This window comes from Lutjanus erythropterus, chromosome 15 (genome assembly GCF_056507025.1).
Source record: "Lutjanus erythropterus isolate fLutEry1 chromosome 15, fLutEry1.hap2, whole genome shotgun sequence".
NCBI lineage: Eukaryota > Metazoa > Chordata > Actinopteri > Lutjaniformes > Lutjanidae > Lutjanus > Lutjanus erythropterus.
Genome location: NC_139331.1, coordinates 30,387,415 through 30,413,498, shown reverse-complemented (window position 1 = coordinate 30,413,498; position 26,084 = coordinate 30,387,415). Strand labels below are relative to the sequence as shown.

At 39.6% G+C, this 26,084-nt stretch overlaps 1 protein-coding gene across 2 annotated transcripts in view; it reads left to right on the top strand.

Annotated features, from left to right (window-relative positions):
* Nucleotides 1–26,084, top strand: part of fam184ab (family with sequence similarity 184 member Ab) — a 210,165-nt gene extending 184,081 nt beyond the window's left edge. Inside the window, exons 19-22 of one of the 2 annotated variants that reach the window (XM_084737867.1) lie at nt 7,093–7,210; nt 10,297–10,401; nt 13,617–13,873; nt 25,079–26,084. In XM_084737867.1, the coding sequence (XP_084593993.1) occupies nt 7,093–7,210; nt 10,297–10,401; nt 13,617–13,873; nt 25,079–25,163 (565 nt within the window). In that variant the 3' untranslated portion in view covers nt 25,164–26,084. The remainder of the gene's footprint in view (nt 1–7,092; nt 7,211–10,296; nt 10,402–13,616; nt 13,874–25,078) is intronic. The other variant, XM_084737868.1, reaches the window with a different exon arrangement.

Sequence of the window (26,084 nt, the reverse complement as noted above, 5' to 3'; positions counted from 1 at the left end):
GCATATTCTCCCAGAGCTAAGAGATGAGATAACTTTCACACACACACACAACGTTTACCCAGAGTTAAGCTAAGCCTAGGGCTATATGAGTCACACTGCACTTCTTCTAGCTCTGGGTTAAATGTCCATTGGTACAGCAACTGATGAATGTTCCCCAATTCACACCGGGAGCTTCTAGCCCTGGGTTTGTTCAATTTTCAGCAGATAACCCCACAAACTCAGGGCTAACCCTGCTCCAGAGCAAGGCCAGTAAGCCTTAGGCTAAAGTCAGGGTTAGCCACCTGGATTGTGGCGTCTCTTAGCCTAGGGCTAACAGATTCTGTATACAATAGATGTTAGTGTGTCTCAAACTTTTTAAGCCATGAGTTTGGCAAACACGGTGTCTGTAACACAAGTTTAGCTGGAGGTAGCATCACTGCAGGTTAAGCTAGTTATGGACAAGCTAACGTCAGAGCGGATAAAGACAAAGTTTAATCCATTCCTCACAGGTTTGCTCTTGTGTTTTAAGTTTTGAAAGACTAGAAAAAAAGACGCCACTGTCCAAACTCATGAGACATTGAGTAGAAATCGTCTTGGAGTCCCCTGCACACTGCTTCAGCATGCAGAGACACGCAAAGCTTGACAGGCCTGCTGTGCCCTAATTACGGTTGCTAGTAATAAGTCCAAATGTTCAGATGGGAGGCTTAGCAAAGGGTTAAACATCACCCAACCCTGCAGCACGTTTTAGCATCTTTCAGCTTTTCTGTTTTGGTTCAGCGTTAGCGTTAGCGCTTTCATCAACCTTGTTTCTGTTCTAGCTACTTTTGTGGGGAAAAGCCTGATAAATTTGTGCACATTACCTTCCCAGCACCAAACAACAAAGTTGGTAAACATGAATGCTAATTTTGCTGCAGTGTCTGCTTGATGTGGAAATAGGCAGCGGTACAAGGCCACGACATGTCAAGTGCGATTTTTAGTTTGTTGTGGAGTTCTGCATTGCTCATTTTGGAGGCCAAAAAACTGATTAATGCAGCTTTAAAAATCCATTATGATTCACTGGAATATCAAACCTCTAGGATGTCTAAATGGACAAGTATTTTTTCTGATGCCATTAACTGGCCAAAAAAACACTTACTAACTCTTTTAAGTAGTCAAATAATGCAAATTATTGTAGATAAAGCTTACCAACCATAATTGAAGCCAACATGTTTCCCTCCTCTTTGTTGTAAAACAATCAGTTCCTGCCAAACGCAGATGCTGCCAGAGCATCAAAAGAGATTCTGATGCTTGAGCTGCAGAAAATGTTGGACAAACAGGAGCAGAACACGATGAATCGGCTATCAGAGGTTCACAGAAGGACCAGCAGAGCAGCAGACAGTATATCTGATGAAACTGCAGATTCAGTATGTATCAGTATCACTGAGCAGTGCACCAGTGGCTGCTCCTGTACAGCGGCGGACGTCCCTTGGAGAGACCGCAGTTTATCGGGAAGACAAGCTGCTCTGGTACTCGGCCTTTAAGAAAGTGTGATTTCACACTGTGGCGTGAATGTCACAAAACACCCCTCAGTGGCTCATGCTGTGGCAGTGTGGGAAGTGAAAGGCTGTTTAGCTCACTGTCACAGAGGGTACTGTTAAAACCAGAAATAGGCACGCAGCTAAACATGCAGAGAAACCTTGTTTGATCAAAAAGAAGCACTGACATTTTCTGAGAAGGCCAAAAAATTACATTTGTGACTGAACTTCGATGATTGTTTCACATTGAATTTTCTGGTAATTTGCATTTTACTGAAACTCACTGAGCTTCAGATATAATTAGGGTTCTAACCCCGAAGGGGTAGAACCCTTCTAAGATTGTACCGGTTTATTATTATTTTTTGTTGTCTGCCGCTTGAGCTCAAATTCCCGTGAGCTGGAATGAGCCAGAAACCTGAAACTTGGCCCATTGATTGGAAATGATGTGCATCAACTTTTATTAAAACATGAGCCCAGTCGGCCACATGGTGGCGCTGTAATTAAGGCTTAAAAATGACTTTTTGGGGAGGCCACACCCCTCACACCATAAGTCTGATTGACTTGAAATTTGACACACAGGTCCAGCTCAATGTCCTCTACAAAAAAGCCTCTAGGACCATGAAGGTCCGTCATACTAGATTTTTTGCTAATTTGCATAATTTGAAAAACAGTAAAGTGAAATAAACTTTTACAATTTTGACTCCATCAACACCAAATTTGGTACATGGCTTTGGGGGATGACGAGACACATTTCTATTATAAATGAGCCAGATTGATCAAAAAACACGGCCGCCACGGACCAATGAATCTTCGCTGTGGGCGGAGCTTAGAATTGATTGGCCATAACTCCCACACCCTTTGACCTATCATCACCAAACTTGGTGGATAGGTCCACAATGAGACTTGGCAGCTGCCTACCAAAGCATTTTGAGCTCAGCCTATAGGGGGCGCTATAAATGCCACACATCTGTATCTCAAAGACCATTGGATGGAATTTCACCAAATTTGGTATGCATGCTCTAGGGGTGGGTATTAACCAATATCTGGAGTGCCATGTTGATAGGTGCAAGTGGGCGTGGCCTATTCGTCATTAACCGTCCGGAAGGACCTAGGGACATGAAACTTGGTACATGGACTATAAATGACATCCAAATATTGCTCAAAAAAATTGGTCCCAATCGGCCTCATGGGGGCGCTATAACATAGAGTTTAAGTTTGAAAGGCTGTGCCCGCCGCACCACAAGTGCTATTGACTTGAAATTTTACACACACATCCTCCTGATGTTCCTCTACAAAAAAGCCTCTTGCACCATGAACGCCGCCCTTACAGAATTTTTGCTAATTTCAATAATGTTAAAAACAGTAAAATGAATAAACTTTTACAGTTTTGACTCCATCGACACCAAATTTGGTACACGGCTTTGGGGGATGACGAGACACATTTCTATTACAAATGAGCCAGATTGGTCAAAAAACACGGCCGCCACGGACCGATGAATCTTCGCTGTGGGTGGAGCTTAGAATCGATTGGCGATAACTCCCACACCCTTTGACCTATCATCACCAATCTTGGTGGGTAGGTCCACAATGAGATTTGGAAGCACACCCATGAAAAAGATTTTGAGATTGGCACATAGGGGGCGCCACCGCCATTCCCAGATATTCCCGTTTTTTCCCAAACCATTTTCCCATTGAAAATGAATGAGGGAATCTTCAAAAATCACCTTTTTCAAACGGTAACTACCGATTCATACTTTCAGCTAGAAACTCTGGAAAGTGTTCAGCCATTCCTTGACTTTTTACATATGATTCAACCTTTTAATACCATTCAAACTTTCCAAAATATTCAGTGTTTTCTGAAACTTGGTTATAATGGAAGTGGATGAGAAAATCCTTCAAACTCACTCATCTTCACCCACGCTTCACCAACTCATACATTCACGTAGAAACTCCGTTCCAACCCTGAAACGTTGACATTGCCGTCGACTTTCAGTGACCGATTCGTATTTTCCATATCTCTTTTAGTTTTTCTACACCAGCTGTTTAAAAATCATGAAATTTTCAGCCCTTCTCAGAATTTATAATGGGTGTGTATTGCGTGGAATGTTGCAACTTAGAGTGGGTGATGTCATCGCTAGAGTGCACAGCACCTCTGAAATCATCAAGAAATTTTCTCTTAAACTCGCCGGTGCGGCCGCATCGTTCACTCTACATACACAAATTGTACACCAAATTGTAGGAAAAGCCGTTCCGGTCGCAGAGGTGCGACCCCCGAAGAAAACGGATTGAGGGTTTTGGCTGCAGGTGGTCTGAAACGACAACAAGTCCGACCACCTGCCCCATTCGCTCCCATGTTAAGCGAGAGCCCAAATTTCAGGAAGAAAGCAGACCGTTCCAGTCATGTCCATCGCGGCTCTGGCCTCATTTTTCACACCACAGAAATGAAATTTACACCTTTGCGATCCGCATCCCGTCCTCTCGCCGACGGTGTGCTTTTTGTAGCTGTAGCACTTACGGTTTTTCATTAAACAGTTGGAGTTTGAGAGGAACTTTTGGCTCAGTTTCTGCCTTTTCTCGGTGTATTTATGACTGTGCTGTGACACACAGGCGATTGGCTGAATCAACTCCAGCCGTTCGGCCAATCCTCTGTGTGTCACAGCACAGTTTAAACAGTTGGAGGCCTTTTCTCGGTGTATTTAAATTTGACTGTGTCATTGCCAACCGGCGATTGGCTGAATCAACTCCAGCCATTTGGCCAATCGTCTGTGTGTCACAGCACAGTTTAAACAGTTGGAGTTTGAGAGGAACTTTTGGCTCAGTTTCTGCCTTTTCTTGCTGTATTTAAATTTGACTGTGCCATTGCCGACCGGCGATTGGCTAAATCGACTCCAGCCGTTCGGCCAATCGTCTGTGTGTCACAGCACGGTCAAATTTGGAAAACAGAGAAGTGGCTTTGAGATAAAGAGATGGTCTTCCTGTCTGAACTTTCACTTACCTTCATTTAGGTCAAATCATAATAGTACACTCACATCTGTGTCTTTAGCATTACAGAATATTTTACAGCCTCTCCCATACACAACCATTATTATCTCCACATTTCTCCCAAAATGATCATGATCGTGGAACTGTGATTGCTTAAACATTAAAATACCTATTGAAACTTTGAAATACACATCGATAGGTACAATTTCAATGTATGTTTTGATGTTCAAATGGAGTCTCTGTGTGAAAGTATACCACAAATGTCATTAGCGTGCAGGCTGGCTGAAAACCCCATTTCAAGAAATGTGTGACTTGGAAAGAGTATGTGTCGCTTGGAGCTTTCGGGGACAGGGTGGGGAACGTCTTGCGCTACGGCAGATGAGGGTCACGCTGGGTGGTGGGGGTCACGGTGGCTGGTTTTGGGGCGGAACAGGTTAGAACCCGCAAATTGCCGCTTGCGGCTATATTTTGTGTTTAAACTTGTATTTTGGATCTCAGAGGGTGTCGGGTTTAGAGCTGTTTTAGAGACCCTGCAGTTATTTAGGTTGGCTCTCACCTCACTGCCCAGCTAGCTGCTGGATGCTAGTCATAGTTGCAAACAACATTGCAAATGAATTCCTGCAGTTTGACCATTGACCATTTTTCAAACGTAGCTGTACCATTGCCACCAGGGGGAGATGTCTATCAAGTAAATTTGTGGATAACAGCAGCGACACAAAAACACACACAAACACCAGCGTTGAGGATCACTGAGCGGTCCGTACAACGAGTTAGCACAACTTGTGTTTCCTCAAGAAGCAACATGAAAAAATAGTTACCAGCATCCACCCTACTACTCTCCTTATATAGTTGGCTTTAATGTTCACACAGTTTCTCTCAACTGTCCCTCAATATTACAACATTAGTCCAAAGTTGCCCCAGTCTGTGGTAGGAGCCACATTAGCCACAAGTTAAACAGGTTGACCTACAGAATAAACACTATGGCCATGGTTTAGGTTTTTTGTTAGTAGTGTCCATTTTTTTGTGTTTTCAGTCCGTGTCTTCCCTCTTGTTTCTGTTGCTTCACTTCCGCTCTCTCTGTTTCCCCTCTGATTAGCCTCCCTCTGTATTTAGTCTTTTCAAGCATCTCGGGCCTTGACTGTGTTGTTTTTGTGGACTTCTGCCTTTTTGGATTTTGTCTGCTTTCTGTTTGGACTGCCCCTTCGCCCTCATAAGCCCTACCGTACTTACTTTGACTGGATTTTTGGGTGTTTCATTTTTACTACTTTCCCAGACAAACTCTACAAAAACAACGTAAAACGTGACAAAACGAACAGCTGCAAAGTTTAAAGTCAGGTCATGACAGCTGGTGTTGATCTATCCCCAAGCTTGAATCAAATATTTTTTTGAAGTATTGATTCATACATTTAAGACGCATCCAAGTGTAAAAACAAGACGGGCCTAGTTGAGCCTTAATCAGTCTAATTCTTAAAACAGAGAGGTGAATACAACAATAGCGGTCTCCAAAATTATAATTTTCATTTATTACTGGAACTAAAAAGTGCACTATTATGAGTAATGACTGAACCTCTCAGGAAAAGTGCTCAGTGAAAACCCTGATAGATGATTACGGTTCATTTCTGTATCAAATTATGAGGTTGACACAATGATGGCATTTAATAGTGGGCCACTGATGACTTACTGCTCCTCTTTTGTATTGCTAACATTTAAAAGACAAATTTCTGAAACAGGAAAAACTTTCCAAAGTGCATTAGTTCTCTAAACCTTGTGCTATTGTTGCCAAATGGAGGCTTTCAAAAGCTTTTTGTTTCATTTTATTACAATTTCACAACATGAGTCATTTTCCAGGCAACGGTGTCACTTATGATTGGTTGTTTTCCGCTTGAAGAATATTTCATCCGGCTAATGCCCATTCTGCTCAGCGATCTTTAGCATGTGTTGCATTAGGGAAAATGTCACAGAATTTTAAATGAATCAGAGGTTTTTACACAAACGATGATTTCTCTGAGGGCCGGTTGGAAAAAAAAACAAAAATCCATTATAACGTTTTTGAAAGTTCTCATAACTCACAGAACAAAAACAACCTCCGGAGGAACTGCACAGCTCTGTTTTTGATTTGAGCGTCCAACTCCTTAATGGTTTTTTATTGTTTTTTGTGATGAGGAGGGAGGAGGGCAGGGAAGGGAAGCGACCGGGGACAATTATTGTTTTATTGATCAAAAGCTAATGAAAAAGGAAAGCCTATGAATCACTCATGTTATTATACCCTGTAATATATGCATTTAATTCTCTTAACTAATAAATGTTCAATCTAGTACACACATACTCTTTAAAGTGCAAGTTCTAACAAGTCCACCTGACTTTTGCTCTTGCTCTTTCTTGATGTGTAATTGATGTTTGATGTTGCATATTTTACACTGTTGAGACTGTCGATGCTACCTGGTTGGATCACATTTCAAATTGAGCATTAGAAGGCAGTTTTTTTTTCCCCTCAGGAAGAAGTTTTGAGTGTTGTCTTAACTATTGAATTTGCGCAACACGTCCAAGTCTGAATGGATCAATGGATCTCTCATTTAGAATATTTATGATGTATTTTTTTTTGTCTCTCATCTTTCAGGCTTGAAGGAACAGAGGAGAAGTTCAGGAACAGAGAGAGTCGTCCGGAGGATCTGCAGATCATCGCTGAGCTGAAGGAGATGGTGTCTGAGAGAGAATCTCTAGTCAAGAAACTGGTGGTAGGTAAATGCTGATGAGGTAATATGTGGACTAGAAGGAAGTGTGAAAAGAAGGATCTACTTTCTACTGTTTTTTCTTATTTTGTGACAGTTTTATCATGTACAACCTATTGTGACATTTGTATCCAACAAAACCAAATCTTTCTCACAAAGTATTCCCAAAACAAACCATGTTTTCCCCCTGGTCATTAAAATGATAGGTGCTTCTTATTGAGGGAAAAATAAAGGGAATAACTAAATTGGAGAATGGATTTTTTTTTTTTCAGGTCCACAAACAACATAGATGGTAAATTCAGAATCTGTCCCAAATCATAAAAAGCACGATTGAGGGCTTTAATTTGTCTTTTGACCCACCACCCTTGCCAATAATTTTAGGGGAATAGTTCAGCATTTTGGGAAAAATGCTTATTCGCTTTCTTGCCAAGAGTTAGATGTAGAGATTGATACCACTCTTGTGTCTGTGCAGTGAGTTTGGAGCAGTTAGCTTCATTTAGCATAAAGACTGGAAGCAGGGGGGAACTACTGGCCTGGTTTTTACCAGTTTTCAAAAGTATGACTGACTGTACATGTCGGAGTCTTTTCACACCTGCCTCGTCTGCTCCAGACTTTCGGACTTTCCGGTTTGATTTTAACCAGAATTGCAGGCGTGAAGTCTCCCCCCGGGGACCATGATCCGGACCAGAGCTTGTGAGCGAACCCCCCTGCCGCACCAGGCCGCTCCGCTCCTTATCACTCCTCGCTCAACTCAGATTTCATCCCAGTCTGCTCAAATCACTCATTCCAAAAAAGAAAAATATGCACTGTAATTCAGCTTTAGTTTAAACCGTAGCCTGTAGGCCAAAACGCACCAAAAACTTCAATATGCATGCGTCAGTTGAAGCTTCTATGTCGCACTGCAGGCTTCTGATTTAAAATACCAACACCACAGAAACAGCAGCATTGTAAGAAAAGTCACTGTTCATATGTATGTATTTATTTCTTCATTATTATTGTTTATTTCTTTATTGTCCACTGAAGGGAAAATCCTCACATTTTTTCAGCTCAGTCTGTATAATGTCTAAATGGTGCGCGGTATTCGTGTTTTTGTAGTAAGGCAGCAGGATCATTTACATCAGTTTCACTCAGTTTACATCAGTCAGGATGATTTGGACCACAGCAGACAGCAAACTGAACACTGACACACAGCGAGGAGATGAAGAGGGAGAGACAGCTCTGGGCAGTTCATCAACACTGTTCAAAACAGTGTGGATGTCTGTGCAGTGGGCACTTGGGCATACGTTATACCCGAGCAAAATTGGATGGAGCAGGAGATAAAGCGATGCTCTATCCTTTAAAAAAAAAAAGAAGCTGCTCCGTGCTCCACCCAGCCCTCCCTCGCCCATGGTCCCCGCTCGCCTCCGCACCGCTCACTCCAAAACCTTGATCCAGCTGAAAGAGGAGGTCTCGGTCAGGATGTAATAGTATCATGGTTTGGTTCATTTTTAGTGTGAAAATATTTTTTGGACAGTTCTGACTTTTGGACCAGTTACAGGAAGCTCTGGCAGGCCGTCGTCAGAACCGTAAAAATAAACCCGATGCAGCGGAACAAAACGATCCATGGTCGCACGTGGGCAGAGGGGGAGAGCAAATGTTTAATCGACGTTTGGTCTGACGACTTTATAAAGAGTCACTTGTAAAGAAAACACCCTCGTGAAAATTCAAACACTTTTCATTTTTTTTACCAGAAGATGAAGGAGAAAGGAACTGAATTAACACTCCGACATCAGACGCACACCTGTCTACAAACCAATTAATTACAAGTACAGGGGGCAGATCTTGATGAGGTTCAGGCCTCCAGGCGTGAAAGCTCGCTAAAGGTGCAGTACCTGGAGTCTTGTTATCACCATAAGGTTGCCAGACCAGTAAGTCACTGCACCCTGCCACCTGGATATGGATTAAACAGTTTATATACAGGATGTTACTGTGTGAGCTCTCTAGCAGTGTTCTCAGGTGTGTTTTTTAACTTTGGATAGAGGACTGCTGGCTTTTTCCTCCTGCTTCCAGGCTGTATGCTAAGAAGAGAATAAGCGTGTTTCCCAAAATACTCAAACTCAAAGACAAACTTGTTCTACTTTTTCTGGCAATATCATTCAGTCATACAGTAATCCATTTCTTCAGTTTGTCAACCAGGATGTTTAATGACCATCCTTGATATTTTTAGGTATGAAGTCTTGCATTGCATCCATATAATAGGAGAAAGATACTGAAGAAAACATGATAATGAGATTAAGAGAGACTCAAAGATACAGCACATTTGATAAGGGTGTTACTTAAACCATCAGTCTGAAAGTTGGCAAAAGACGGGACAAAACTTTTAATTGCCAAGCAGTTTTAAAACAGCAAAAGAGACAGAGACAAAGGATGTTCACAGTGCAATTATTTCAAACAAGCTAGTTGTTTGTTTACTTGACTTTTAACTTATTAACTTAGAAATAGGCTGAATTTATTTTCTTGTAGGCTTTCAGGGCTCCCTTATGCACTCTTGCAGTTTAGTAAAATGGTAAAGGACAACAGAAGTTTAACTTTGTAATTCTATCCTATTTGAAGTTTTATTTTAAGACTGTTGCACAGTTCACATCGACATGTCTGACCTTACTCTCTCAGACTGTTTCAGATCCAAAGTACTTCACCTCATTAACACTGTAATTATTGTTGGGTTTGTCTGGGACACAGTTGACAATAACACAAGACAATTGCGGTTCCACCGCACTAATCACATGAAGGTGACTTCATAAATCAGCTTACAATTTGTCACGGTGTAGTGCTGTTGCCACTGAGGTTCCTGAGTCGTGGACTCGTGTCTGAGATCCACTGTCTGCAGTCATTTGAACTCACAGGTCCCAAATCCAGCTGGAGGACATTTAAAATGGTTCGAAGCACTTTTCGTGAAACTGCAGCGTCAAGTGTGTGTGGCTCCAAAAAAAAAAAAAGAAAAAAAAGAAGTCTGCAGACAGAACTCATTAAATGTGTGATTTTCAGTCTTTTCACAGTCCCTTGAGTCTTCCACAGCCTTTCTGGCTGTCAACTAACATGGTTCTCTCCTCCAGGACGATAAGAAGTTCTACCAGCTGGAACTTGTCAACAGGGAGACCAACTTCAATAAAGTGTTCAATGCCAGTCCTAACGTAGGAGTTATCAACCCGCTCATCAAGGTAGGCCCTGATCTCCTGTAACACACCACACACAGGGGCACTCTGATAGGCCTGTCGCTTTATTTTACTACATAGCAAAGATGATATCCACTCCATCTCATTTCATATCCATCAGTGCTGATCGATCAGAAGAACAGTCAGTACTGAAGTTCTTAAAAAAGGTACTATTGCATTGTAACAACCATATATTCCCAACCAGATATTTCTCGCTTTATTGCTGTTAACACATGAGACCATTTTGAGCAGATTATTAGCCTGCATCAGAGCGTTTCAAGGTTGAACTGAGCAGTGAAATCTGCTGCACTGCTTGCACCATAACAACACAAAGGGAAGTTGTTTTACAGCAAAAGACAAAGATTATGATGTTCCAGTGAAAACAGCTAAAACCTTCAGAGTTCACGGCAACGGCAGATGGTAAAAGGGTGATGGAAAAATCAATTTTAACAAGTGTATGCTCTTTACTACAAACAAAGCCACCAAGGACAGTGAAAGAGGACAGGAAGCAACACAATTCAAGGGAAATGGAATGAATAGGAGGCTAAGAGGTGTACCTGCCAAGGTCTCAGTTATTAACAGCAATTAAACTGAGATGTCACAGTGCAAAAAGTTGTCTGAAATTCAATGCACCGCCACAATATAACACCACTGTTTGCTGAAGCGAAATAGCCTCCAACTGTGATGAAAAGGACATAAGTTATACAAATATGCAACACTGATACAGTCTCAAATCAACTGACCATGTAAAATCAGCTTTGATCACAACTGGATCCATTCATTTATTTTTAATTAAAGAGTTACTGTATCCCATTTTATCTCAAAACTAAAGGGACACAAATGCTTTTTCAATCGAGTTCAAAAATGTCATTTCATTTCTTTGTAATTTGACATGCTTTAAAGGCCCTGAAAACGTGTATATGAATATGCAAGTAATTACTTAAACTGTATAAATTTGTATGTATAATAGAGCTGCAACTTTCAGTTGATTAGTTGTCAGCTATAAAATTAACCGCTAGCTGCTGTATTTTGACAATCAACTAATAACTGGATTGTGAAGGGGTCTAATCATAAACCATGATCTTTTGCTAAATGTACTCAAGCATTTTTTTCTGCCTAAACCTCACCAAACTGTGAATGAAAACTGAAAATAATTGGGGAAAAAAATTGAAAGTCAGTTAAGTCTATAAAAGTGACATCGGGCGCCATTGTGCTGAATCACGTGTGCATGTACGAGAGTTTCGTGAATCTAGGGTTGCCTTCAAGGCATGTCCGAGCCAAGTATCCTGCAGCAGCTGCAGATAACCTTAGAACATCTCCAGCCAGGTTCATATTAACTTAGCATTTTTACTAGGATTAGCACATTAGCTAACACTAAGCCACTGCCTGCATCCAAAACTCGCTACCAACATGCTAGCATGCTAAAACAGAGGCTGAGATTTATCAGTATATCTGAACCCTTTGTATGAAATCAGTAGTGCATGAATTGCACAGTTTACAGGGAAGTTTACAGTATGCACGCACTATGGTAGTGACCACAACAACAACTAAACAGGAAGGATATCACATGTGCTTCCTCCAGAAGTTTTGAATGCCCTGGTGACAGATTTATGAATTTGGCAAAGGACGTAGGAGGAGCTTTAAAGGTGGGGTGCACTATCCTTTACCATGCGAGGCAGCTGGATTTGCAAGGTCATGCTAGAATTCATCTTGCCAGGCTTTAAGTGGTCCAGCCAATCAGCATCCTAGGGATTACTGGCAGCTACAGGCTTGGTTTTATGTGTGACAGCGAGAAGCATCCATGAAAGTGACTCATCTCATGCAAACAATGGCAACTCCTGAAGATGTTAGCATAGATGCTGTGATAGCATCCGTTATAACAGAGCTGGAAAAGATGTTTTCGCTCTTCTTTTGACCGGCTTCGGCAAGATTTTGATCGAATTGGTTGAAGTTAGCCTGTGTTAGATGTGATAGGCAGATGGTTCATCCAATGAGCTGCAGAGAGGTTTTTTTTAAGTACCTGCCCTTTTCCAATCAGTTTCTGAGGACGACTTCCCAGATGGTTATGTGCAACAAACCATTTATGATATTCTCATCAACACACTTCTTTTTTTTTTATCAGTCTCCTCACGATCCTCTAGCTCCCCATTCTGTGTGCGCTGAAAATAAATCTGTTGTTGATGTTTCTGCATGGCCCCGATTCTGTAAATTGGAAACAAAAAGTGTCTCAGTGACACTGTTTCGGCCGATCAGCGACAGTTCACGCGCACAGGATGAGGGGAAGGGGACAGGGAACGAAATCGTAAATCTTCATAAGGAGGATTTGTTCAAACGTAAATGGTTTTTCTCCAGAATAGCACACCCCACCTTTAATAAACAACAATGCCTTAATTGAGAAGTTTGGACTTTTACAGTTGAAATTTTTGTGTTCTAGGTACTGTGCCGATATGAGTACGCTGTCAGTTCAAATGTGAACGGTACTCGACCCTAGTTTAAACTTTGGCAGAAGATTTTGTGGTCATGTAGGATCCACTCGCACATAATTAGAGGACATTTGACAACATATGTTTTCAGGGTCTTTAAAGCTCCCAGTGCTCCTGTAAAATGTCATTTGTCACAGTATGTCTGAGTTGAATGGTCCCCACTGCATGATCAATATATAACTGTTGACACCATCTCTCAGGTTCTATAACTTCCAGTATTTTTGTTCTTGCCGTTACATGTATGTTTTCCACATATCTGTATATGTGTTGTCTTGTTCAGCGTGTTCTAGTTTTTAATTCATCATGTGTTCTGTGCGTCTAAATATGCGAGTGATTCTTCTTCCCAACTCGACTGTTCTACCTGACTTTTTTCTCCAGCTCTCCTTTGCTTTCCAAGCCATTTGTTAGTGTGAGATGTTTTCTGCTCTGACGCATCTCTCCTCATCTGAACTTCCATTCTGCTCAGAGCGACTGATGCTTTTAAGACTGAGACTGATTGATGCCAGTCTTCAGATTGATCCATTCACTCTGCTTTGATCAACATTTAAATATGATCAAGTTAGCACGCTGCTCTCTTCCTGTCTCTCACTGGATGGACCTCTAGGGCTCTCCCTGTCCTCCATTTTCCCTTTTTTTCCCTTCATTTCTTCTGATCTTTTATTATTATTTTGTTCCAAACTCCCCTTTTGCTCCTTTTTTGACCTCCATGCCCCTCCTTTTCTTTTTTTTTCTGTGTAGCAAAAGAGAAAGAATGAGAAAACAGCAGCCAGCAGATTCAGCAGCTCTCCTAATGTCAGGGCTATGGAGGCAGCGGGTGTGGGCGTGGGCGTGGCAGGTTCAGGAAGTGGGCAGCCCCCACAGCCCCCACCTCCACCCCCAGCCCAGCCCGGCCGCCTAGAGCCCATCCCCAACTCCCCCCTCCACCACCTTGAACTCAACTCCAGCAAACCTCTTCCCCCGCCGACCCCTCCCACCGAACCCAAGAAATTCATGAGGTGAGACCTTTTCAGCCCCCACGGGCAGCAGCTGGTCAATCCACGCATCAGTCATCCAATCACAAACCTCAGGTTAATTGGGAAGTCCTGCTCGTTAAAGAGGTTAAAGCACTTTTACTGATTTGACTCACAGCCTGAGTCTAACCCTGAATGTATTTTAGGCTCAGAAGCCTCAAAATAATAGAAAATAAAACCCACCAGAACTCTCTGTTGTTTCTGGCTTTGAAAAGATCCTCAGTGGGACAGTAACTGGTGTTTCACATTTTCATCCCTTCCTGCCAGGTCTGGCCCTTTCATAACCCATAAGTAGCATGAAATCATTGCCATCTGCAGAGTGTAAAATAAAAGCTTTCAAATGCTCTAATGTGTTGTAATTGACCATTCGCCAGTCTCCACCTCCCTTAGTTACTGTTGTTACGCCTGTCAAGCTTTCTGTCCTTGCATATGTGCAGTTTACATCGATAATACTGGCAGATTTAGGGCGTTTTCACACCTACAGCTCATTGGCTCTGGTCCAGTTCAGCTGATTAGTTTGTAAACAAGCATTTTCCCCCTTGGTTCGGCTTCTTTTTGCACAGAAAAGTCCAAGCAAACCTGAATGCATCATAACAAATCATGCGAAAATAGTCACTCTGCTTATTGGTGAGATGAGACAGGAGCAAGAAAGTAAATACAGAAAGAAGGTTCTGTGTTCTCGATAAGAGCATGTTTCTGTGAGAGAAGGGATGTCAGTGGTTAATAATTAATTGGTTAACCACTGAGAATATTTTTGACCAGTTACTCATGTTGGGCTAAAGGTTAATTTGCATACACACACACTCCGCTAATGGCGCTGCTAACTGGAGGATGGCTGCTGGACAGCTCACACGAACAAAAGCTACATCACAACCTGCAGTCTGGTGTGGTCCTCACTCTCTGAGTCTCTCCGTCTGCTTCAGGTTGCCTGACCGTCCTGCACACAGGTGACAACCTCAACAACAAGCTGCAAACTTTGCTTTTTTTACACAGAAAAGTGTAAACAATTTTAAGGTTCAGCTTTATTTTACCCAAGAATATCTAAACCTATTATTTTGCTGCAAAAATGTTAACTTTTCATTTTTATAGAAACATATATAAACTTTGTTTTTTACACAAAAAATGTAAGCTTACTTTTTTTACACCAAAAAATGTAAACTTTACATTCTTTACAAAAATGTCAGCTTTACTCTCTTACATAGAAATATGTCAACATGAGTAAACTTTTTTTTTTTACATAATAATATGTAAATTTTTTGGGGGTTTTTTACTCAGAAACATTTAAACTTTTTTGTTTTTTTACTTTTGCTTTTTTTTAAACACAAAAATATATTTTTTTTTTTACTTTTTTAGCACAACAATCTTAACTTTACGCTTTTTTGTTTCCACAAACGTTTGTTAACTGTACATTTTATACACTAGTGTGGTTCAGACATGAGGACAAAAGCCACTTCACATATTTCACATCATTTTGCTTTTTTTTGGAAAGACTAACCAGTAAGTTATTGCTTAATGAGTGTTGTGCTTCTGGAAACAAAATTAACCCAAACTGACAGTCCTAATCGTTGTGGAATTTAACATGGAGCAAATAGTAGAGTTGGCATTTGCTCATAAGCCTGGTAATTTTCTGGGCAATATACCAGACAGATCTATACCAGCAGAATGCTGATTGCACTTTGAGGAAACGTCTAGAAAATACTAAACTGCTTCACACTTTGTCAAGAAGACGTGCAGCCCTCAGATGACTGAGTAGAACAGCTGCTACAGTTATACAGAGTCGTCGTGCATCCCAGAATGCAAAGTACATCTGGTGACAGGAGCTGATGAGCTGAAACTTGCAGAGTACAGCTGGCAGTTCAATGAGGTTAGATCACTTTCCCACCACAAACAAACAGCTCAGGAGTTCATTTGGGACTGGACCGAAACTATCTCTTCTCAAGGGTCTCAGTGAGATTGTTTTGGTCCACACCTGAGTGCGATTACTGTGTTCACAACTACCCAAAGGAATCGCACCAAAGGGGAAACAAGCCGTAGACCGACCAGAGTAAAAAGGAGGTGTGAGAACACCCTGAGTAATTTTTGATTGGTTTCAGCTTCAATGTTGCTGCCATTTGCAGAGTTTATCAGCTGTAGCTAGTTAGGTAACTAAGCTAACATTAGTTGTATGAGTTGGTTGAAAATTTCGTCTCTGGTTCCAGCAGACTTGTTTTAAAAGAAAACCTGTAGATTTTAAATAATCACTTGATAGCTACATACACGATCTCATGTATGTAGCTATCAAAAGGGCTTTTAGGGTTTTAGGATGAGGGCTACTTAATGTGTTGATATCTCAGTAAAGACTTTCGCTAAAGTTGCAGGAGTTTAAACTTCAAATGCATTCAGGACAGAGCTGCTAATGTTAGCCAAAACTCTGATATGGTAACATTGAGACAGGTTGCAGATTAGCTAATATAACTTGTAACCCCAGAAAAATAATGTAGTATGAAAAGCCCCACCCTTGAAAATAACCCTGGGGTATTACAGTGAGGTAGCAAGCTAGTTAGCCGGATATGCTAACAGTTGTAGCTTACGGTACAGCTTTAGATCCAAACAGGTTATATATGGAGTATTGCTCCGCTTACTATTCATGGTTTCTAAGCTATGATTAGAAAAATGCAATTAAAACAGACTGATGTCTCCTGTCAGGCCCTGAGGTTATGTCAGATAATGACTGATCCTCATTTGAGGTTATTGGACATGACTGTGTTTTCCTGCAGCACATTTGAACTGAGAGACATCAGCAGCGTCACAGGTCTTTAAAAATAGAAGTGATGAATATTTAGACTCTAATATTACAACCAGAACATCAACACAAGGGTTTCATATGCGACTGAAGCTTCGAAGAATGGCCTTGGAATGCAAAAGGGGCATGTTTTTGTTTTTAATATTTTATTTTTCCTTTCCACGTGTCCGTCAGTCTGTACGTGTTAACGGTGTGTGCATGCAGACAGGTTTCCCCTTTCTGTTCAGGAAGTTATACAACTTGCTGTTAATATCTGTTGTGGCTCTTTGTTGGGCATTGTGTTATTTTGTGACTCTTCATCGTCATCTTCATCTAAATTTCAGCATGTTGCACACGCTGCACTTTTTTTCCCCCTCAACTCGAAATGGGATTGACTATTTTTGTACAAAATGAATTTTGTCTGAATTTATAATGAAGTAGATATTGTCTTTTGCTATCATGGACTGTCCCCTCTGTGTGTGGTGGTGTCTTATTTTGAAAAACAGCTTTACTCCTCAACTGTGGTCCAATAAATGCTTCTCTTGTTTCTTCATAGTGCACTCATAGAAATAAAGGTGCTAACAAGAACCATAAAGGGTTCTAGGGCTTGTCCCCATGGGAGAACCCTTTTTGGTTCCAGATAAAGGTTCCACTTAGAATTATTTCAGAGAGTTGTGTCTAGAACCTAACATGAAGGGTTATACCTAAAACCATCTGTGAAAGATTGCACCCAGAACTCCCTGTGAGAGGTTCTACAGAGATGCTTTCAATGGCATAATGGTTCCACCTGTCTGGGGATCTGCTCAGAACCTTTCCACCCTCTAAGGGTGTTACATATATATATATAAAAAAGTTTTACTACAAACTTTTACTACAAAGAACCTGTGTATAAGGAAACCCACTGAAGGAGATCTTTCCAAGAACGTTTTTATATTACAAGACTTTTATCTTCAAAAAATATTCATTATATAGAGCCCACTCAAACGGGTCTACTGAGAACCCTTTTATAATATGGTATAAAGAACCCTTGACGAAAAAATTCGAAAAAAAAGTCCAAGGGTTTTATCTAGAACCCACCCAGGGGGTCCTACCAAGAACCTTTTTATAATATGGTACGAAGAACCCTTTATGAAAAAGTACCTCAAGGATCTCAACAATTCTTGAATTCCAAAAAATATTCTCTGGATTACAAAGAACCCTAGATGAACCCTTTCTTCAAAAAAGGGTTCTTCGCAAGCAAGTGGTTCTGAGGAGAACCTCAACCCTTCAAGAAGAACCTTTTTGGAACCCTTATTTCTAAGAGTGTGGCTGTGATTGGTCGCTGTGGTGTGAACTAACATGATGATGAATTATGTAACATGCTGCTCACATGAATACATGTTTGTGTATCGCATGCCAAGAGATGGGTTTTATGGCACTGGTGTGTGTGTGTGTGTGTGTGTGTGTGTGTGTGTGTGTGTGTGGGAGGGAGCATGTTTTAGTTATTTTGTATCTCTTCATGCATGTTTTGCTGCTGTTGATGTAAAGAATGAGATGTGGTGGCTGCTTTGCTAAAGCCTGAAACAAACCTGTTAGTATGGGACCCACCTCTTGCTGTTACAAAAAGCACACACACACACACACACACACACACAGCCCAGCAGTGACAGTATGAGGTCAGATATTATAGATCTGCTTTGAAATGTTTTCAGACTCCATTAAACGATTCGTCCTTCTTCTCCCTGCACACTCTTTGTTCTTGACAAACATTTGTAGTCAGACTGGTCCCTCTGCCGCGACACTAACACTTTCTACAACACAGAGATCATCAGCAATTTGTTAATCTGACCCCTTTAAATCATTCGGTCCTTTAAGAATTCACATCTTGACACAACTTTTGTAAGACAACAACCCTCATCTGAGTGTTGACATGAATCAGGACAGGAATTACAGCTGTTATTGAATACTAAACAGTGAGCCAAGCAACAGTGAGCAGAATTAAATTAGTGTTTAGAACAGTCTTTCTTAAACTCTTAATGTCTAGCTTGAACCCATTTAGTCCCAACAAGAAAGGATGCTTCACACAAAAGAAAGATTGTTGCTTTAGCAGATTTCCAGCAATGGATTTAGGACACTGGTCAAAGTTTCACAAGGCCTTCTTGATTAACAAAACCTTTTTTGAACATGTACAGTAGGAAGATGTCTCAGAATTTCATCCATCCAAGATATAAACTTAAAAAAAAATCTCTCCTGAACACAAACTATAGTCACAGTCGCAGCCTGGTCCTACATTAGAAAAGCACACAATTAAACAACCAGAGAGCTGACAGAACAATGTCAGAGAGAAAAAACATAAATTTGCCAAAAAAAAGAAGACTATTAAGTATTATTACACATAATACTGAGAAAATTGTATAAAAACTTCCTAAAATATCAAGAAAACTCATTCGGATCTTGTCGTACTGAATGTGGGCAGTACAGCACATGGAAATCAGCTGGACAAACATTATGTGTACAGACTACAGAGTAAATGAAATTGTATTATTGTCTAAAAAATAATGCAGCTGAACTAAGCTAGCTGTATGATTCAGGGAATCAGACCTGCACTGAGCTTTATGCGGATCGTCCTCTTGGTCATCTGTGCTATTATTAAAACCACCTGAGGGTTTGTTTTGTCCTCCATGTAAATACTAGTACACTTTATGCTGTTTTAGTTGATATAGAGCCAGTCGAGTTACCTTTAAAGTCAGGAAATGAGAACATTATTAGTATTAAGCATTTTTTGCACGTATCCCTAATACTTTTCTTTAATAAAAGGAAAAACAAAAGTATTGGTGTAATATCATAAGTGCTGGAAGGGTTTGCAGGCTGAGCCCCAGCAGGGAACAAGAGAAACTTGCAGACAGTGTTGTTCATGGTACTCAAGAGTAAGCAACGATACTTTTACATGCTGTTAAATCGGTGGTAGGCGGTTCATTTTTGGCGTCACTGGCCAAAAATTCTATAATAGCTTTTCAACTAGAAAATCTAGCCCATGATGCCCCGTGGCCACAAAGCACTGGAATGGCGTCCTTCAGGGGGCGAGTTGCGAGAGGGACTGCGGTCTTGGTGAGTCTTGGGGCTTAGTTGCAGCAGAGAGAGAGGTTTTGAACAATTGTTGCCTACTGCAGCTCTCACGTGCAGCAGCTGAGGAGCTAATTAGCTTATCTAGTCTGCAAACTTAGCTGTCTAGCTTGCTTGTCTGACAAGCTCAGGTGCAGGGCAAGACGTATGTTCATGTTCTAAAGTTGGATAAAATGGAAACTTCAGCAGTAAAGCTAATGTGGGTTATTGTTCACAGTCTGTGGCTCTTATGTAGTGCAGCAGCTGCTGTCTGACTCAGTGTGACCGTCTGCTCTGCCCATGATAAGATGCCGACGTTGCTGCTTTATCCAAGATTTAATTGGTTGTATTAAAAAGAGGTCTCCATTCATAGATGGATAACAGAATCGTTTTCCCTCAAATCAGTGCAGAAGCTGGAGACAGCCATTGTGAGAAACAAAGATATAAAATATATATATATATTTATTTTGGTTTCTGTTTTTTTCTCCAAGGAGAAAACAGGATAAGTGATCTACAGAGCAGATATGTTTGCTGTACAAGTCAGCTCAGTGTGAACAGTTTTTGAAATACAGTTTTTCGGTGTTTTTCTAAAGCTGCAAATTTTGATTTTAGCTAAAGAAGAAAAGTAAATCATCTGAACAAAAGATTAGCAAAACTTAATTTTAGGTGTTCAAGTTTATTTCAGAGCTTATTATTTTATTCAAAACAAAAAAATCTAGTGAAGGCAGTTGCAGTTGTTTAAACATTTTTTAAGCCACTGCAGATAATGTCATGCACCGTGTGAATATGTCAGTTTTTGTAGAGGATTGCTCAAATTTGCCCAAAAGATAAAACAAAGCTAACATGCCTATATGACTTTTAGAACAAAGTGAAAAAACATGTTGTTCCTTCGCTGATCCTGATGGGGCTGTTGGGGCTCGACAAACATGCCAGATGATCGCTTCATAAGCTTTTCAATGTGTTGGCTTTACTTTTTAGAAGAAGAAACAGACCTGTAGCAGATCTCTGTCACAGGCTGTGAAGAGAAATCACATCATTGCCTCCTCTCCTCTGATTCTCTCCTTTCTTCATCTCTTATCTTCTTCCTCTGACCTTGACTCATCACCTCATCCTCCGACAGTCTCTTTTCATGTCCTCTTCATCACGTCTCCTTCACCATGTTCCTCATTTTTCGTCCATCTCTGCTCATAGTTTCAGTCCGTTCCCCTCTCTTTTCAGTGCTAATCATCAAAATCGTTCTTTTCTGTATCTAAAATGATATCCAAAAATCATATTTCATTTGGAGAATATTCTTTTTTTACTACAACTAAATGCCAGTACAGATAATATAAATTCTCCATAGACCTGTTAATGACAATATGGCAGTCCTGCTCTTAATAAAGTGTAATTTCATGCTTTCTTCATATTTTTATGATTTTTAGACATTTTAGACATAATTTTCTGAATTCCTGTACATTAACTGGACAAAAATCACCCCAAAATCACCCTGTAGTGCTATTTTTTGGTGTGAGTTGCCGAGTTTTGGAGATATCACCTTTTACCCACCAATCATTTTGCTGCCTCAGCTAACTCAGTGGTGCTAATGTTCTTGCCCAGCTGAGGAGAACACAATAAATGTTTACATCCTGCAGTGTAATGAGCACGAGCCTCTCGTCCATGAGTAGATGCACACTGCGCAGTGATGTGGTTAGTTAGTGTAGGTTGGTAGAAAGAAAATAGTTCCTACATCAAACAGCTCGCAACAAGGTCTGTGGACTGTCTTTAGCAACGGGGTGATGATTTCTGGACAGATGTTTAGACACTGGTTTTTAAGTTTTTCAAATTAAAATTTATTTATTTTTTGCTGCTTTGAGCCATTATATTGGCAAGAAGGCAAACATCTCTACGGCTGATATACCGCTACAAGTAAGACAGAAAATATTTTTGTTTCTCCCTTTAATGTACAGAAAAGTACAGAAAATATCAGAATGTCTAAAATGTAAAAATCATGTGTTTTTGATTTGGAGGTGCACTGTCCCTTTAAATATTTTCCCACTGAGTATTTTTTTTAATATCAGTAGAACAAATGATGTCGAAACTCAAAGGATATAATCTGATTGAAAAGGTAAAAACACTTTTGCATTTTAAATTTTGTCACAACCCACCCAGATAACCCAGATAATGTTTATAGACAACACGTTCTCACGTTCTCATGTTCTCTAAACAGCAGTTTAATCAGTGGCCCGATACGCTTCAGTCTATACAGGTGCAAAAACTACTCGGGTAGGTTTAGTACTTTAGTACGGTACTTATGTAAGTTTAAACATGTAACATTACATACATCAGTTACACCTTTATTGTAGCATCTAAATAATGTTTATAACCAATTTACAAATTAATTATTAACTATTAACAAAGTATTACAAACACCTGGTCCATCTCTCTATTAATGATTTCTTAAAGGTTTACAAATAATCAGATAAAAATCAACAAATACTTAGTGAAGTACAGAAATTATTAGTTTACTAATTTAATCAGATTGTCATTGTAATCGTCCCTCATCAGCTGTGGTACAATATAGAATTTATAAACTCATGATTTTATACAACAACTATAATAAAATAACATAAATGATAGCATTAGTAATAATTAGTGAACTTAATTATCATTTCATTGTTTGTTAATGATGAAATAACTATTAAGTATTATGTTTAGTTAACTATCAATTTACTGTTTATTAATGATGACTTGCTATTTTATAGTGAATAAAAAGCTACAACAGTGTTTGTTTAATATTACAGTTAATATTTTATGGACTTAAAGAACCCTGTGAGTCCGAGTTGTGACCATGTACAGTATAAACATGATTTATCAGGCTGCACAAATATAAGGGAAGCCCTTTGGAGAAGTAATTGGCTCCTTCAAGCACAGAAAACAACAACAAAAATGACCACCCAAAAATGTAAATATCACCCTGGGGTTATGGGACTGTTTATTTAAGAAGTAGCCAATTAAGAGAGCAGAAGTAACTTTAAAAGGTGTTTGTTTTTGATAGGTGCAAACACTCAACCTAATTAGGTCAAACTTTGGGGAACAAACATGTTTCCCCCCCCGAGATCATCAGTCAGGAAGTAGTTACACCTTCATCTGGTCACACTGATACCAACAGTGATTGACTGACATTTTCCTGTTAAAAACACACACGTATATTTATGAGGGTTGGTAGAGGTAGTTCCAGAAACAACCATAAATGCAAAGCTGTGTCCAGACTCTGTACTAATTCTAGCACAGCAGGCGAAAAGTTGTGGTTTGATTGATGCTCAACTGTGCATGTATTGCATCATAGTTTTTGGGTTGTAAAAACTGCTAAATACACTGTTTTCCTTTATATAAAAATAGTTTCCAATGCAATAGCAGGAGCAAATTGTCGGAGCAGATTATTCTACACAAAAAACACAGTAACAAAATAACAAATACTGATACAAGGGAGTTAAATAATACTGATAAATAAAGCATGCTGATGCATATACATACAATGAAAAGGTTTAAAAACAAAACAAAACAATGGAGCATGAAGTCATTGCATTGAACAATTTGCGATAGTGGTTAGTTTTACAAGCAGATAAAACATAACAACATCTTGATGGCAAAACAGAAGTTGCAAAAGACCTTGGATCTCTTTGTTTATTATAGCCATGAGTAAAATTGCATACTGTAGTTTATACAGTTGGTTGGTTTATGCAGAGAATCGGAATTTGTGTTTCTGCTCCGCTCTGCTGTGGCTCACTGGATCTTGAATGGCTTTGCTGCCCCCACATGGACAGAAATGTGGATTACACCTTCATACAGACGTGTAAAGCGAGATAAGGATCATCTGATGGTTGTATTGCTGTATTGTGTCAGGCTAAATCCAACAAAATAAACAAGCATAAACTGGTTTTGTGCAAAAGAGCAAAACTACAGTTCAGATCTGTGGAAAAATTACACTTTTAGCGACAAAAGTCAGCAAAGAAATATAACCAGTGAGTGCAGGAGTAGCAGAAAATGATCTGCCTTTTGTAACAAAAAACTGCAGAACTAAACTATTTGATTTAACTTTAAAAAGTTCATGTCCAGGCTGCCTTTAACTTTGAAGTTGACTGAATTTGAAAAGACAAGTTGAGGTAATTTTGTAACAATTCAAAACAAATAAATGTGATATTAATGCAGTTGTACGTGAGACAACATGTACAATAAGCTGAAAATATTAAATCGAACCAAGAAATCCTCAGCAACATTTAATATTTATTATGATTTATTATTTATAATTAATTTATTAACAAGTAAAGTGGAGTACTGGCTTCCCTGACAACAAGGCTATAGCCTCTGTGTTTGAAATTTTTATTTCTGCCCATAATGTGTTCAAATTGATGCAGAATGTTTGCAGAATGATAAAGTGTCTGTTTATGAGTCGCAACAAGTCATCAATAATCTTTTAGAAGCAGTAAATGTTTATAACAGCAACATGTTAATGAAGTCTGGCAGGCAGTGAGACAGACAGTCACCGAACTCAAACTCCAGTGAGCGTCTGTTCAGAGCAGCGAGGTTTTTATTTTCAGTCAAAGATGGATCTCAGGAGAGTTTTAACTCTCACACAGTATGCTGGTCCTGTTTCTGTAGAAACTTAATTCAATGAGTTGACTGAACTCTGCATAGTACTTCATTTAACTGATCCTTTCAGAAGAACTCATTTGTATAAGTTCTGAAGTGTTAATAAGAATAAATGCCAGAGATATTACGTTTAATTATCTTGAATAAATAAAACTTTATTCTTTATTTGGATCCCCATTAGCTTCCACAAAGGGGTCAGTAGTCTTCCTGGAGTCCACACAAGAACGACAACAAAATCACACAGCATCAATAAGACAATAAAATACAATATAAGCCCCAAATTAAAATTAGAAATTAAGTGAAATGACTCTACATACGAAGCAATAAACAGCAGTAACTTAAAATAGAAACAAAAACAAAATTATCACAAACACACAGCACCAAAAACAAATTAAAATAAACCAAAAAGGTTCCAAAACAGCAATAACAAAATAACATTTACATATGATTCAGCAATTTGTGAACCTGTATATTTACACTGTAAAAATGAGAAGAAATGTTTTACAGTGCAGGTAGTTTAATGACAGAAAAAACAGACAGGAGGGATGAATGATGACCCGACACAGCTCCCACCGTTCAGTCATTATGTGTAAGAATATATGTGACTTCTCCTCTGACTCTGTCCTCTTCTGTCTCTGACTTTATTTTCGTTGTGGTCTTTTTTTTTTTGTTTGTTTTGTTTTGTTTTTTTTGGTTTTTTTTGCGCTCCCGTCCTGAAGCCCTCCTGAAACAAAGGACTCCGCCATCGACTCCCCGGACGCCCAGCAGCGCCAGGAGTGGTTCGCTCAATACTTTTCCTTTTGATTGACCACAAACCTGCAAAACACAAGGATTCAGCATGTCAACCAAACTTGAAAATAAAAAAAATTTAAAAAAACAGAAAAAAAAGAGAAAAAATGTTAAAACTATTTGTTCTTTATTGTCATTGAATAGGTTTGGGCATCAATTCGCTTTAGATTCAGTCAACTGAAGCTGTAATTCATGGTTTGAGAATTAATTCTCATTGATCTGTCAGTGAAACGCACAGAACTCGATGTCATTAATTTTCACTTTGCTAATAAAAAAACAAACAACGTCCCGATTCTCCACTTCTATTTGTTGACTGAAGGTAAAAACTGAATTGAAGCCGATCCCGACCGTCAAATGTCATCACTCTGATCTGATTTGATTGTTTGATTATCTCTGATTGTTTCACTGTGGACGAGTTTCTCTCTTAGTACAGTGACAATGATCATCAGTATGTTTGATGTTTATTTTATTTCGTTACTTCCTAACTTATTTTGCAGTTTCTTGGAACTAGAAAACAATGAGTGGTGCATTATCATGCTGCTAAATGCCATCGTTGGACTACAGTAAGAAATATATATATAAAGAAATATACGGTAGGTTATTGTGCTCTCTCTGTACGTGGGCCCACTGCATACGGCATCTTAGACTAGGAGCGCTGATGGTGACTCTCACATGGACCTGGTCGTAGATCCGTCACACTTCTCTGATGTGCTCCATGAATACAGGCTCTGGTTTTAGGAACGGCACCATCATGGCGAGTTTGTTACAGCTGCATAGAAGTTTCAGCAGATTTTGGTAGAATATTAAAACCTGTTTGTATGGTTGTCTGTCTCAACACAGATATAATGATGTCTCACCAATTTTAAAAACAAAAATAGCATATTTTATATTTATATTATAATGTGTATGCTTAATAAATAATTATTGTGACATTTA